The sequence below is a fragment of the Mytilus edulis genome, chromosome 9, assembly GCF_963676685.1.
Source record: "Mytilus edulis chromosome 9, xbMytEdul2.2, whole genome shotgun sequence".
Classification (NCBI taxonomy): Eukaryota; Metazoa; Mollusca; class Bivalvia; order Mytilida; family Mytilidae; genus Mytilus; species Mytilus edulis.
This window is the reverse complement of record NC_092352.1, coordinates 85857211-85871224: the sequence shown is the minus strand read 5'-3', so window position 1 is coordinate 85871224 and position 14014 is coordinate 85857211. Positions and strand designations below refer to the sequence as shown.

Sequence of the window (14014 nt, the reverse complement as noted above, 5' to 3'; positions counted from 1 at the left end):
CGTATATGGAACAATAACAATGACCGTTGATACACGGGTGTCTTTCCCCGTTAGTGTGTTGTCCGTTAAAAAATAAAAATAAGACGAATTACGATGGACGATAAAAACCAACAATATGATAACCTTTTGATTGGAATTCTTCAAAATGAAGGCAATATTTCTGGATTTCTTGACGCGGTATTTGGTTTTTTGTTTAGAAGGTTTGCATAAATATTTTTTTTTATCTTTTTGGCAACATCATATAACACAGGCACTTGTTTCCTTGCTTCTATCCATAGGAAGGTCGATTATGGATAGTGGACCTTCCTATGGGTAGAAACAAGTGCCTGTGCATCATAGCCTGCATAAGTATAGCAATCACTTTTCAGTTCATTTGCAGATCTGATCAGGAGCTCTTGTGGTTTGTTTTTGACAATTTGCAGTCCATACATGTAGTTCTTAAATAACTAGTTAAAATACTCAAATTGTCAAAAAAAAAATATAATAAATTTTGGGCAAAGAGCTACAGAAGGAAGAAACACTTAAAAAAAATGCATATGATTCAATATGATTTTGTGGTTATTCAACATTAAATTGATTAATAATATTTTTTTTCAATCTGTTCAAAATAAATACTAATCTACAATGTACATGATCTAATCATAAAAAGTTTGATTTAAAAAAAAAAAAGTATTGTTCCTGTCAAAATTTGCAATTTTTAGTTTTTGTTTAGTTATAGAATACTTAAATGACTTATAAGAAGGCATACATATATAAACATGGTGACATCCCATTAGTCCGACAGCCATTATTACGACAGCCCTTTACTCCGACAGCCCACTATTCCGACAGCCCATTACTCCGACAGCCTATTATTCCGACAACCCATTACCCTGAAAGCCCATTATTTCGACAATGCATTTTTCTTATGTGTATGGGTAAATTTTCTCTAAAAAGACCAACTCCGTTCTCTATGATATGTGTGGTTGTCCGTCTTGATTACAATTATTCTTTTCATGCGGGATATTTGTCTCAGTATATTGGAGTTGATACACATGCTTATAGCAACTGCTCAGTCCTTACCCTCGTCCCACTTTCGTTTTACATGTCTAGGTACTTTATTTATATTTATATTTCGTTGTTTGTGTGTCACAACCGTCTGTGCTGTTCTAGTTCGCTATTTTTTGCATGTTCGTCTTGGTCTACCTTCTTTAACTAGATCTTCGGTTTCTGCTTTTCATGTATCAGGGGAGTGAGGTTTCCCCCACTATTAACAGTCAGGGGACTTACTGAAATAAGTGATTTTTAAATCACTTGTTTGAGTAGCAAATTCGAAGTTTTGTCACAAATTGTGATTTTGTAGTTTTACCAAAATTTTAAACACATAGGTTTAAAAAATATCTTTTCATTAGTAAAATTGAAAAAAAATATGTATTTTTTCCTTCTTTTAAGTATCAAGGTTTATGCCTTTGATGCTTTCATTTAGCTGCAAATTCTATTTTAGTTGAAAAAATACTATAATAATGGCTTTACATAATGAACTGATACTTTCTTAACAGATTTTTCCCAGGAGTGGGAGTATTTTTCCTGTAAAGTTCAAGGTTTTATCTTTCAGATTATGTAATAAAATTCTACTGTTCCCAATAAAAATTTCACTGTTCAGGGGTGTTGAAATTAGTGGGGGTTGTATAAAACAATGATACTTAAAAAAGTGATTTTTGGGAAGGAAATTGAGGTATGATACTTAAACAAGTGATTTTTATGTCATTATGTAGATTCAGTACAAGGTCATCACCTGAAATGACCTGGTCATCCTAGACAACACAGATGTTGGTTCTGATAAGTTTAGAAACATAATTAGTCCCTGGATCATTAGTATTCTATATTTAAAGCTACAGTAAAATTAAATCACTTCTTCTAGTGATTATTTTGTACTACTTAATTAGGTGATTATTAAAGAAAGACAACTCTTACTTTCAACCTTTATGGAAATAATGTTACTTGAATCAGTGATTTAGAAAATCACTCATTTAAGTAAGTCCCCTGACTGATTAACTACATAAATGAATATATCGGAGTTGGATAACACTATCCGCCCTCTTTGGTTGCAACACTTTCTCTCCTTGTATAACGCATCTGAGTTTTATTTAAATTAATTTTGTAGCAGAAATAACGGACTAATGTAGCGTCAGTCAGTCTGTCAGTCAAAATGGGAAAAACAAAGAGACAAATACATAACCAGATCTGTAAAAATAAGAATACAAACAGGACAAAATATGTGCTCAGAAAAGATGAGCAATTCCAATTAAATGTATGAATACGGTAACATGTTCGGGAATGTGAATCCACGATATACGGAGATACAATGTAGTGCACAGCACTTCCAATAGCGATTGATCAGACATAGTCTGGGAGATGAAACTCAATATATTTGTAGGGATACCGATTTTATACCCTGAGCTTATTTTGAAATCTAGAAAAATATGTCTCTTTTATTATGGTTGGTGGAGATGCAGGAATGATGATTTACAACAAAACTTATTACGAAAAACAAATATGACGGACATGAATATTTCGGCAACTTCTATCTAAATATTTATAAGGAAAAGTGATATCGGGTCAGTGAAATTCAATGTACATGTATATGTCATAGAAATATACAGTCAACGCATTTTGACTGCTCAAATCGAATGAGTACAGTATAAAAGCCAAAAACAAACTAGTAAAAAATCTAAGATAATGTGTGACATTCTTGTACCTCTTGTCTTTGACAAATTGTCTAATTTTAAAAACTTAGTACATTATGTGTTTTGTTGGAAACTTGACACTTGTTTTTCTTTTGAAGATTGTTTTCAAGAAGAAAGAAATGTTTAGATATTATTGATTTTAAGAAAGGTAGTTCATATCTTAATTCAGAATCGGTGCTCTTCCATTACATTAAGAATTGAAAATGCTAGATACTAAAAAAATTGTATTGTACAGCTGATAAAGTTGAGGATGAGCGTCATTTTTCAATCCAATGCTCACTTCATAATAATTTGAGGGAGGAACTCTTTCACCATATTTCTAGCACATGTAAGAACTTTAAAAAGTAGATATAAGTATGATGAATTTTCGATGTTAACACAAGAAAAGTTTACTATTATGGGGGAAATGATGATTACATTGTTAATTCTTTTAAATTATATAGTGTCTTGATACTGACTGTTATTTGATATCAGTGTGTTAGTTGTTTTTTATCTATTTTGTCTTGGCTCCGATTGTGACTGAGGCTTATAGTGCTATAAAGATAATTATATCATATTAGTATTGTAATGTCTTAATGTTGACCCAATCATTAGACTGCCGCTTCGAAAAAGTGGAGGTGCACTGTTTTACCTCTGTCTGTCCGTCCATCCAACCGTCAGTTCGTCCGTCTGTCCCATAAATATTTTCGTTGCATGTTTTTCATGAACTACATGTACATTACAAGGATTTCTGAAAGGTTTATTGAAATCGGCTATATCCTGTGATGCGTTTTCAAATTCATTACTCATTACATGACAGCCAAGTTGAAAATTGTCGTCACATTTTTGTCAGGAACGACAATACAATGATTTTTGAAATTTGGTTTCAAAGTTTATAAAAGTCAGTTATCATGGTTATACTGTGTGATGCATTTTCAGATTCACAACTCAAAAACTTCCTGTCTACCGAAATGTTTGGGCGGGGGTATCATCAGTAGCTTGTACCATCAATGGTTGTTCTTGATTTATATGCTCTTTAAAGATTCTTGAATGTGAAAATGAAATATTCTTTTCTGTTATATTCTATATACAGATTTTGAATTGAGTATCTAGAAAGTATTCGAACTACCTTAGCCTTATGTTATACATATGGGGTTATTTCTTAAAATATGTTATTACATATTTAAACGTAATAATACAGAAAGACAAATTTTGTTTTTCCCTGATACCCTGGTACTTAACTAGATAAGTGCCGGACTTATAGGTTGTCAGAGTATTGGGCTGTCAGAGCAATGCGTTGTGGGACTATTAGGTTGTCGGACTAATGGGTTGTTGGACCAATGGGCTGTCGGGACTAATGGGCCTTCGGAATAATGGCGTGTAACCAAACATGGTACACAACACAGTCAACAATAAAAAAAAGAAAGGAAGAAACAGAATCGTCTAAATATTTCTTTCAAATGATCAATTAAAAAGAAAGGCTAATAGCATTTATAAGGCTACTTGATCAAATTACAATCAAATGGAAAATTGAAGAAAAAACACTTTGACATGAAAACTTGTGACCCTATACATGTTTATTGTCTGTAATGTATTGTGATTACTGTAAATTCAGAAATTATTGGGTGCATTTAATAAATTTAGACTAAAATGCAATTTTTATCTTTGTGATATTGAGAAAAATCCTGTTTGATTCATTTGAACTTTTTTAAAATGGGAGTTTAAATTATTGTGATAAAAACCCTTACATTTTTCACAATAACAAAAACATCGCAATAATTTGTGAATCTACAGTATTGTCTCATTATTGTCCAACACTTGTTTCTATTACAGAACTGACTACTTCAGAATAATGAAATCTAAGACAGACAAGTTAGGATTTCTACCGGGAACAGCTTCAAATTTAATGGTTTCTGTAGGTACACTGTATTATTGTCAAAATTCATAAATGTTTAAGAGCAAGTCTGAAGAAGATGGTAAAACTTGGGGCCCTAGGAAGAATAATGTATTCATGGTACAAATGTCTTATATTTATTATAACTATATTGGTAAAATTAGATATTGTATGTACAACATGTACCATCTAAACATGATTTATGTACATGTATCTCAATAAAACTTTTTATTCTAGTTTAACACATTTTCTCTCTGTTATCTAGTAACACAGATTTAGAAGTACATCACTATTGGTTAACATTTGCCAAAAATATGAACCCTTTAATTAACTTACATATGCTGAGAAATAAGAGAAATCTAAGAGTACAATCATCAAGTTTTTTGTCACTCCAAAAAATTATTATCGTGGACAATTTTTCATCAAAGACACAAACATTCCATCATGTGGATAACATTAAATCAAATTAAATTAATATTTTTCATCATTTTATATATCATATAAATAAAACCAAGAGGGAGTTTAAACTAATTTGAATTTTTCCCTGGTCAAGTGAGGCTGTTAGAATAAAGTGTTCCCTAAGTATGCAACATGGGATAATTACATGTATACACAATTGTATATTTCTGACAGAAAGTGTTTGACACCTTTAAATATTTTTTTTTAAAAGATGAGAGATGTATATCATCATACCCATGTATACAGATATTTTTTTAAAATTTTAAACAATAAGTAATATGTAATGTTATTTTTAGATACCACAGACTTTCATATCAATCATGTCATTTACATTTTCTTTAGTTTAAATTTTTACTGATCTTGGCATCAAATAATAAATACATTCATGACATTGGTGCCCTTGAAAGTAGGCTCACAAAATGTATAGACATGAATAATGATAGGCTTATACTTATACTCCTACAAAGTGTTGTCTTTTTATAAATTTTATTAAATAATTGTTAATCTTTATAATAGGCATTTAAGAAGTATGAAAAGATTGCCACTGGGGATGAACAGAAGAAAGATAAAGGACACAAGACCGAGAGGGATAAAGAAAAAGCTTCAACAGTTACTCAACAAACTAAAGGTATATATATTATAATTATTTTACTTCATCATGTTCAATAGATATCAATTAAATTTTGATAAAAAGAGGAGGTCAATCATGTCAATGTTGAGCTCATGAAATTGCAAAAAGTATAGAATTCTTCATTTCTTAAAATGATAAACTGATAAATGAATAGGGGGTATGATCTGGACAATCCAGTTCAGAAAATTTAGTTTTAATGCCATGATGACATCATAAACATGTTGAAATTAATTGATTTATTGTCTCTTTAGTTTACATATGGTAAAATTAGTTATGCATTATGAGCCATGTATTTATTCACAAAAATACTTGACACATATACAAATGTATACTTGGTATGAGACATCTCAGACCTTTATTGAAAAAATGAAATAACCTGCTACATGTATATGTTATTATTAATAGTCCTTTTCACTTTAAATTTTGTTCTCTTATGTTTGTATAACACAGATGTTTCAGATACTACCTCTAAACACATGGAAGTTTCTAATGAGAAAAAAACCAGTAACCGTCCCAATCAAGACACAGAAAAACCTCTGAATACATCATCGAAGCAATCCAACACAGAGGTCAAAGTTCAGTCTAAACTACAACAAGATATGAAAGATGATTCTGTTCCTCAAAAATCAAATAGTGAAAACATTGAACAAGATGCCAATCCTGAACTTGCAAGGTTTGTAGATGTGTATTTCTAGCAATCTTTCATTTCGCCAAAAGGATGATGTTGTATATGGTAGGTGTTTTACATCTTGTTCAATTTAAGAATTTCAAAAAAATAAAGAAGGATGGGCAATAGCTTTAAATTAAGGACAATTCTTATCAGACAACTTTTAGGATGCACTCACTCATGAGGTGCTCCTTAAAACATTCTCTCACTAAAACTAAATGTGCTTATTGTTTTTGTCGAGCCTGGGACTTTTGTTGCAGAAAGCTCAACATAGGGATAGTGATCCAGCAGGGGCGGATACGGCATTGGCGTTATCTAACTACAGTAAAACCTGTATAAACCGGCCGGCTACGGGACTATGAAAAAGGGCCGGTTTGGACGGTGATAGGATAACTATATTTGGTATGTGCTTACCTTGCAAGGTCCTCATGCCCATCAGACAGTTTTCACTTGACCTCAACCTCATTTCATGGATCAGTGAACAAGGTTAAGTTTTGGTGGTCAAGTCCATATCTCAGATACTATAAGCAATAGGTCTTGTATATTCAGTGTATGGAAAGACTGTAAGGTGTACATGTCTATTTGGCTGGTGTCATCTGACCCTGACCTCATTTTCATGGTTCAATGGTCAAAGTTTAAGTTTTTGAGTTTTTTGTTTTTTTTCTCTAATACTTTATACAATAGGTCAACTATATTTGGTGTATGGAAATATTTTATGATCTATATGTCAGTCGCGCAGGTTTTATTTGACCTTGACCTCATTTTCACGGTTCATTGCTCAGTTTTAAGTTTTTGTGTTTTGGTCTGTTTTTCTTAAACTATAAGCTCTGTTGTATGGAAGAATTGTCAGCTGTACATGTCTGCCTGGCATGGTTCATCTGACCTTTACCTGATTTTCATAGTTCATTGGTCAATGTTTAGTTTTCTTGGTTAATGTAAAGTTTATGTGACAGTTGTAATAAAGCTTTATGTTGAGGACTATCTACATAATATCAATGATTAGTAAAGAAGGCGAGACATTTCAGCGTGTGCACTCTTGTTATCTTAAAGTTGTAAAAATAATTATATATAAAAAAATGTAGAAATTAAAATATTGTAAATTTTATAAATAAATAAAAGAAAAAATTGAAATTAACCCAAAAGGACCTCATACAGGCATGCACTTTAAAGCAATCCTCAAAAAGTTGATGGTATTCTGTAAATAAAGATGAGAAGAAGTAACTATTAACAACTACATTTGTACACAAAATATTACACGGATAAGGCTTGCATTAAAAGCAACGGAGTCTGCTAACCTTCTACTTCTTAGAATAGCTCTGAGTTTCAAGACAAGTGCTGACAGTAGAAATTATTTACATGATTAACAATGATTAAATAACATTTGTCCATGTACTAGCAAAACAACTTTCTGAAAAATGCAGTGGCAGATCCAGAACTTTTTATCTTCACACTTTGTTTCTGGGGCAGTACAACCTATAATTAACAGTGTGTCATCCTAACACAGAGGCGATGATTACTAGTATATCACATGAATGGCTGAAAACCAAAAATCTCAAATGTTATTTTTCAATGCTAAATGTCACATCAGCAATTACAATTTGTTACAGGGTTATTAGCACCTATATGTGTCTAGTGTATATAAACTTTTTATTCCTGTCCTCATACTGCTATTGTTGTCTGAGCAATTGTTATGCCTCCACTGTATTAAGTTTAAGCCTTGTTCCTCTGTAAGTATGTACGTCCCTTACTTGAACGCGCATTAGTAGATCCCAAAATTGGTTTCTGTTATGATCTTACTTTAGTTTGCCTGAACCAAATTGTATGAAACTTATACACAATGATATTACCACAAAACACAGGTCTAGTTTGAATTTTGTTTGCGTCACTTTAACCATTCTATAGTAAGGCTCCTGTACAATTTTTTAGCAAAGTTGCTGGAATTTTTAGTTTCTGTTCTTTAACTTTAGTTTGTCTTAAAGAAATGTTATGAAACTTATACTCAATGCTCATGACCCCAAAACACTAATCAAAATTGAATTTTGGTGGCGTCATTTATACCGTTCTAGGGTTGTACCCTTCACAAATGTAAAAATTTCTGATTTCTTTTCATTTCCTTCATCTTACTTTAGTTTGCTCAACCAAATGTTATGAAACTTATACACAATACTTTTAAGCATAAAACTAAGATCAAATTTGGTGGAGTTATTTATTATACTGCTCTAGGGTTATACCCCATTACAAATGGAAGAAATGCTAATTTTTTTGTTTCTGTTTAACTTAAGTTTGTATCAACTCACTGTGTAGGAATGTATACACAATGCTTTTTACTCCAAAACTCAGATCAAGTACAAATTTTGGTAGATTCACTTTTACAGTTGTGACCTTTTATAACGTTAAATGCTAGCAGGGGCATTATTTGTGTCCCATAAAGACATTCCCTATTTATATTGATCAAAGCCTTGAATATAAATTCACTTTCATAACAGTTTCACTAATTTAACTTAACTGTCTTATTTGAAAAAAAAAAAGATTTGGTGTTTTTTGCAAATGAACTAATGCTATCCAAAAGAGTTCAAAGGAGGAATATATATGAACAACTATAGGCCACCATGCATATGGCCGTCAACAATGGGAAAACTCATACCATATACAATGTAGTAAGCTATAAAAAGGCCCTGATATGATACATATGAAACAAATTCAAACAAGAAAACTAATGTGTTAATCAGTAACAAAACAATTTACTAAAAACAAATTTGAAAGACCTAAATCAATAAAAAAATACTAAAATCACATGGCATAGGCACAAAAAGAAATTAACAGTGCTTTCTGTGTATTTAATTTTTTTAAGATCTACAGTTTAAGGTAGCAATAGAAAATAACAAAATATTATATTACAAACATATGAAAAAAGTGATTTTTGAAAATTGCTGAAGAGACAATGGTTTAGTTAAAGACATCAAAACTGTAATATTTGAAATAATGCATGTCCATTACCTATTTGAAATAATACACATCTTCAGTTGCAAACTTCCCTGAGGTGCTATCCAGCACTTTGATTAATAGCACCAATTGCAAATTTCTTTTTGGTTATGATAGATATATAGGAAGATGTGGTGTGAGTGCCAATGAGACAACTCTCTATCCAAATAACAATTTATAAAAGTAAACCATCATAGGTCAATGTATGGCCTTCAACACTGAGCCTTGGCTCACACCGAACAAAAAGCTTTAAAGGGCCCCAAAATTACTAGTGTAAAATCATTCAAACGGGAAAACCAACGGTCCAATAAAAAGCTATAAAGATCCCCAAAATTACTAGTGTAAAATCATTCAAACGGGAAAACCAACGGTCCAATAAAAAGCTATAAAGGGCCCCAAAATTACTAGTGTAAAATCATTCAAACGGGAAAACCAACGGTCTAATCTATAAAAAACGATGATGCTCACTCATTTTCATTTAAATTCCTACAGAATGAATTAAAGTGGTTCAGCTTCCTTGAATGTTGAAATTGTTTTTAAAAATACAAATATTAAAAAAAAAAGAAAAAAAAGATGAAAGCATTTGGACCTTTGACATTGTAATATAATACATCTATATCTACCTTTATGTACATTGTAAATATGCATTTGTTTCTTTTATGAATTCTTTTTTCTCCAGACAACAAGCCATATACCAAGCCAGTTCTGAAAGTTATAATGGTGCAATCCGTGATAATTATTCCTGGTCTCAGAGCATTACAGATCTTGATATATGCCTAAAGGTATGCACATCAACACATAAAAATAAAGGTCAGAAAAAAAATCAAATCTGATATACATAAATTAAAGGAATTTGTCTTTTGGACCAAAAATTGTAATTACTTAACTCCCATATTCAGCATTTTTACGAGGTTGAAGGGTTGAACAAAATTCCTTACAGTGAATGATGGCCATTCCAAGTTTTACTTGTATACACTGAATATAAAATTGAGAATGGAAATGGGGAATGTGTCAAAGAGACAACAACCCGACCAAATAAAAAACAACAGCAGAGGGTCACCAACAGGTCTTCAATGTAGCGAGAAATTCCCGCACCCGGAGTCGTCCTTCAGCTGGCCCCTAAACAAATATATACTAGTCCAGTGATAATGAACGCCATACTAATTTCCAAATTGTACACAAGAAACTAAAATTGAATGCAATAGATCATCAAATGGATTTTATCATGTATTCACCCTTTCTTCAAAGCAGATATTTATTAGGAATTTATACATTTTTCTTTGATCTCACTGCCTAATTTTTGTGACATCATAGACAGGACCCGATGCTCTAAGATATTAGGCAGTAGTGTCATATATCAGTGTAGCATCTCATATCCCCCATCATGACCCATGTCAATTGATCAATGCAATCATTCATACTACATAGTAACTACCAAAGCCTTATATACTAGTTTTATTTTATCCTGTATTCTCAGCAAGAAAATCATTGTGAGACAAATAGCCAATAAAAAACAATGGTATTTTATTTTTGATACTGACTTGAATATCAGATCACATTCTGAGCTTGCTTGGTATTCTTGCTGATAAAGTTATTATTAAAAACAATAATGCCATTATTCTATATATATCTCAGTATTTACAATTTAAATTAAAGGAAAAATTATTATTGTGAATAAACCTCACCTGAATTTTTTCTTTACAGATTCCAAATTATATTAAAAAGGGTAAAGACATCAAAGTTTGTATTGAAAAGAAACATATCAAAGTATCCCATAAAGATGAATCAGGACAGATGGTTGAGTTAATGAATGGAGAATTATGCTGGGAAGTTAATAAAGAGGAATCAATATGGAATCTTGTTCCAGCAGAACATATTTTGGTTTGTATAATTAAATAATATTTTGGTCTACAAATGATGGGAACTTTTTAGTATAAGAAACAAATTCCTGAAGATCACACATTTTCATTCTCAATTTGTATGCTTGATGTTCTCATTCTCAATATGTATGATTGATGTTCTCATGGAGACAGACTATGAAACACATCAGGATGGTATCATCACACTTATAAAATTGAGAATGGAAATGGGGAATGTGCCAAAGAGACAACAACCCGACCATAGAAAAAACAACAGCAGAAGGTCACCAACAGGTCTTAGAGTCACTCTCAATATTTTGAACACAAAGAAAGGAGAGATAACTATATTTTGTCACTTTTTGTATATCTTTGATTTTATTCTGTTTGTACCCTGTGGCAAAAGTAACATAGAGTTAACTGAAATTATATGACTTTTTTGTTTAAAAAGAGGTGTAATTTGTAATTCAGCTATGTTTACATAGTGCATCCTGTATATTTTGTAGATAAATTTGGATAAAAAGCAAGAAAGATGGTGGGAGGCTATTTTAACAACAGAACCAAAAATTAATGTACAGAAGATTGATGCTAGCAGACCTATGACAGATTTAGATGACGAAGCTCAAACTAAGATAGAGGAAATGATGTTTAATGAGAGACAGAAGAAACTAGGTTTACCACAATCACATGAAAAGGTATTGTGTTCTTACATGTAGACTCTGTGTATAAATCATGATATGTAAATTGTTTGATATAAGATATACAATGAGAGACTTATAGTGTCTAAAGTATAGTTTTTGTATAGCCTGCAATGAATGTGAGACATAATGATGTTGTTTTTTTGTCACTCAAATTTCTCTTTTTAAAATTATGAGTACTGTCAATTCAGAAATTATTGCATGCATTTATTATTGCGATTTTGTCATTTTCGACTTAAATGGGATTTTAATTTTTACGATTTTAAGAAAAATCCTGTTCAATTCATATAAAATATTTTAAAATGCGAGTTTAAATTATTGCGTTTACAGCTCTGTGGCATTTTTGGCAATAATAAAAACCTCGCAATAATTTCTGAATTTACAGTACTCAAACATTTATATTATGTACAATAAGTCCTTGAAATGTCTACATGTACATTAGACAGTGTTCACCTGACCCTGACCTCATTTCATAGATCCGTAATCTAGTAAAAGCATTGTGGTTAAATTAATATCAGATACTTTAATTAATGAATCAAATATATCTGTAGACTGCAATCAAGTGTCTGGCAGGGTCCATCTGACAATGGCCTCATTTGCAGGGATAATTTTATGGTTCATTGGTCAATATATAGATATTTTGTGGTTTGTCTGGCTGGGTTGATCTGACCTTGATTTCATTTACATGGACCATTAATTGATAGTGTTAGGATACTTGTTTAGACATTTTCAATTTCTATTCAATTCAGTTCAGGAAATCAGATTGCCTTTCAGTGTGTACAATCTTAAATCATAATGGGATGGAGTAATTGTCATATACTCCTGATATCAGTTAAAAGAAGATTTTTTTTTACCAGTTTATTTTTTTTTTGCCTATTATCTTAAAAATATAATAAATAGGCAGAAACAATATGCAGGAAAGAGATAAACAATGCCAATATCTAAATAAGAATTGTGATATTACATCATTTATTGACTATTTATGGTAGATATTGTCCTATATAATCTGAAGAGATAATAAACATTAGCAATATGAACACACTACTTGTACTGTTAGATAAACATGTATTCAGATACAAGTTATAAAGAAAATGTTACAGCTCTTTAAGTGCATAGAAAATATCCAAGGTATAGTCTATTAGCAGTTATTTTAACCATGAGCATATTTCATATTAACATTGTATAGATATTGTATCTATATTCTTGTAAATTTTTGTAATAACTTTAAGAGATACATTATTAAATGGATATCTATCATGTCCTTCCTTCAGTGTGGGTAATAATACAAAAATGGGAAATTACCAAAAATATTACAAGGTACTAAAAACTCACAACAAACACCTAATAATGACTTTGGGAAATAATAAAACAAACAAGCATAGACAAAAGACAATCAACAATACAAGGTCCAGAAGACCAAAATGCAAATAAAAAAACGAAAAATCCTGAATGTTATTACTATATTCCTATTTTCAGCTTATTTACCAATTTAAAAAAAGAAAAATACATAAATATTTTATCATGGCTCAATATGCAGCTGCATACAATTTTTATTGTTTCCTTTTCAGAAAGTCCATGATGTTTTAGCACAAGCTTGGAATGCTGAGGGTTCTCCCTTTAAAGGACAGCCGTTTGATCCGTCAAAGTTAAATGTAGGTCAAGGAGGAATGATAACAATAAATGATAGTGAGGCTAATAAAAATAGTTCCTGAGGAATAATAGCAATAATTTGCAGTGAGGCTAATAAAAATAGTTCTTAAAACAATGTTGACAGATGAGTTTGTTGACTTATTAGTGAAATTTAAGTAAGACCAAATATTCCTCTGAACATTCACATAAGCTTCAACTAGTTATCGTATTTGAACTATTATCCAGAAATATTCTGTGAAAAACAGTGTAAACCTTGTCTACTCAATGGAACGAGGAGACCAGGACCCACAATCATCATTAGTTACTAGAAACAATCACCTTGCATTTAATGCAATGAGGGAAATAGTGGTGTTATTTTATTTCATTTTATTAATTGTGTTTTGATGGATCTGATTAAAGATAGTTAAACTCAGAGTTTTATGTTATTTTATTATGCCCCACCTACGATAGTAGAGGGGCATTATGTTTTCTG

At 31.4% G+C, this 14014-nt stretch overlaps 1 protein-coding gene across 1 annotated transcript; it reads left to right on the top strand.

Moving 5' to 3' along the window:
* Positions 1-13954, top strand: LOC139489261 (nudC domain-containing protein 3-like). Its single transcript, XM_071275517.1, has 8 exons — positions 1-200; positions 4539-4620; positions 5575-5686; positions 6140-6362; positions 10018-10120; positions 11043-11219; positions 11701-11889; positions 13461-13954. Exons 1-8 carry the CDS (start codon positions 94-96, stop codon positions 13602-13604), a joined length of 1137 nt encoding a protein of 378 aa, XP_071131618.1. The 5' UTR covers positions 1-93; the 3' UTR covers positions 13605-13954.
* Positions 13955-14014: the final 60 nt, after the last annotated feature.

Bases quoted from the DNA above. Each gene is read 5' to 3' on its own strand.
- LOC139489261 (XM_071275517.1), top strand. From the start codon at position 94: ATGGACGATAAAAACCAACAATATGATAACCTTTTGATTGGAATTCTT. The intron at 10,121-11,042 runs GTATGCACATCA...TTTTCTTTACAG, and splicing joins ATCTTGATATATGCCTAAAG to ATTCCAAATTATATTAAAAA. The intron at 11,220-11,700 runs GTTTGTATAATT...TATATTTTGTAG, and splicing joins TTCCAGCAGAACATATTTTG to ATAAATTTGGATAAAAAGCA.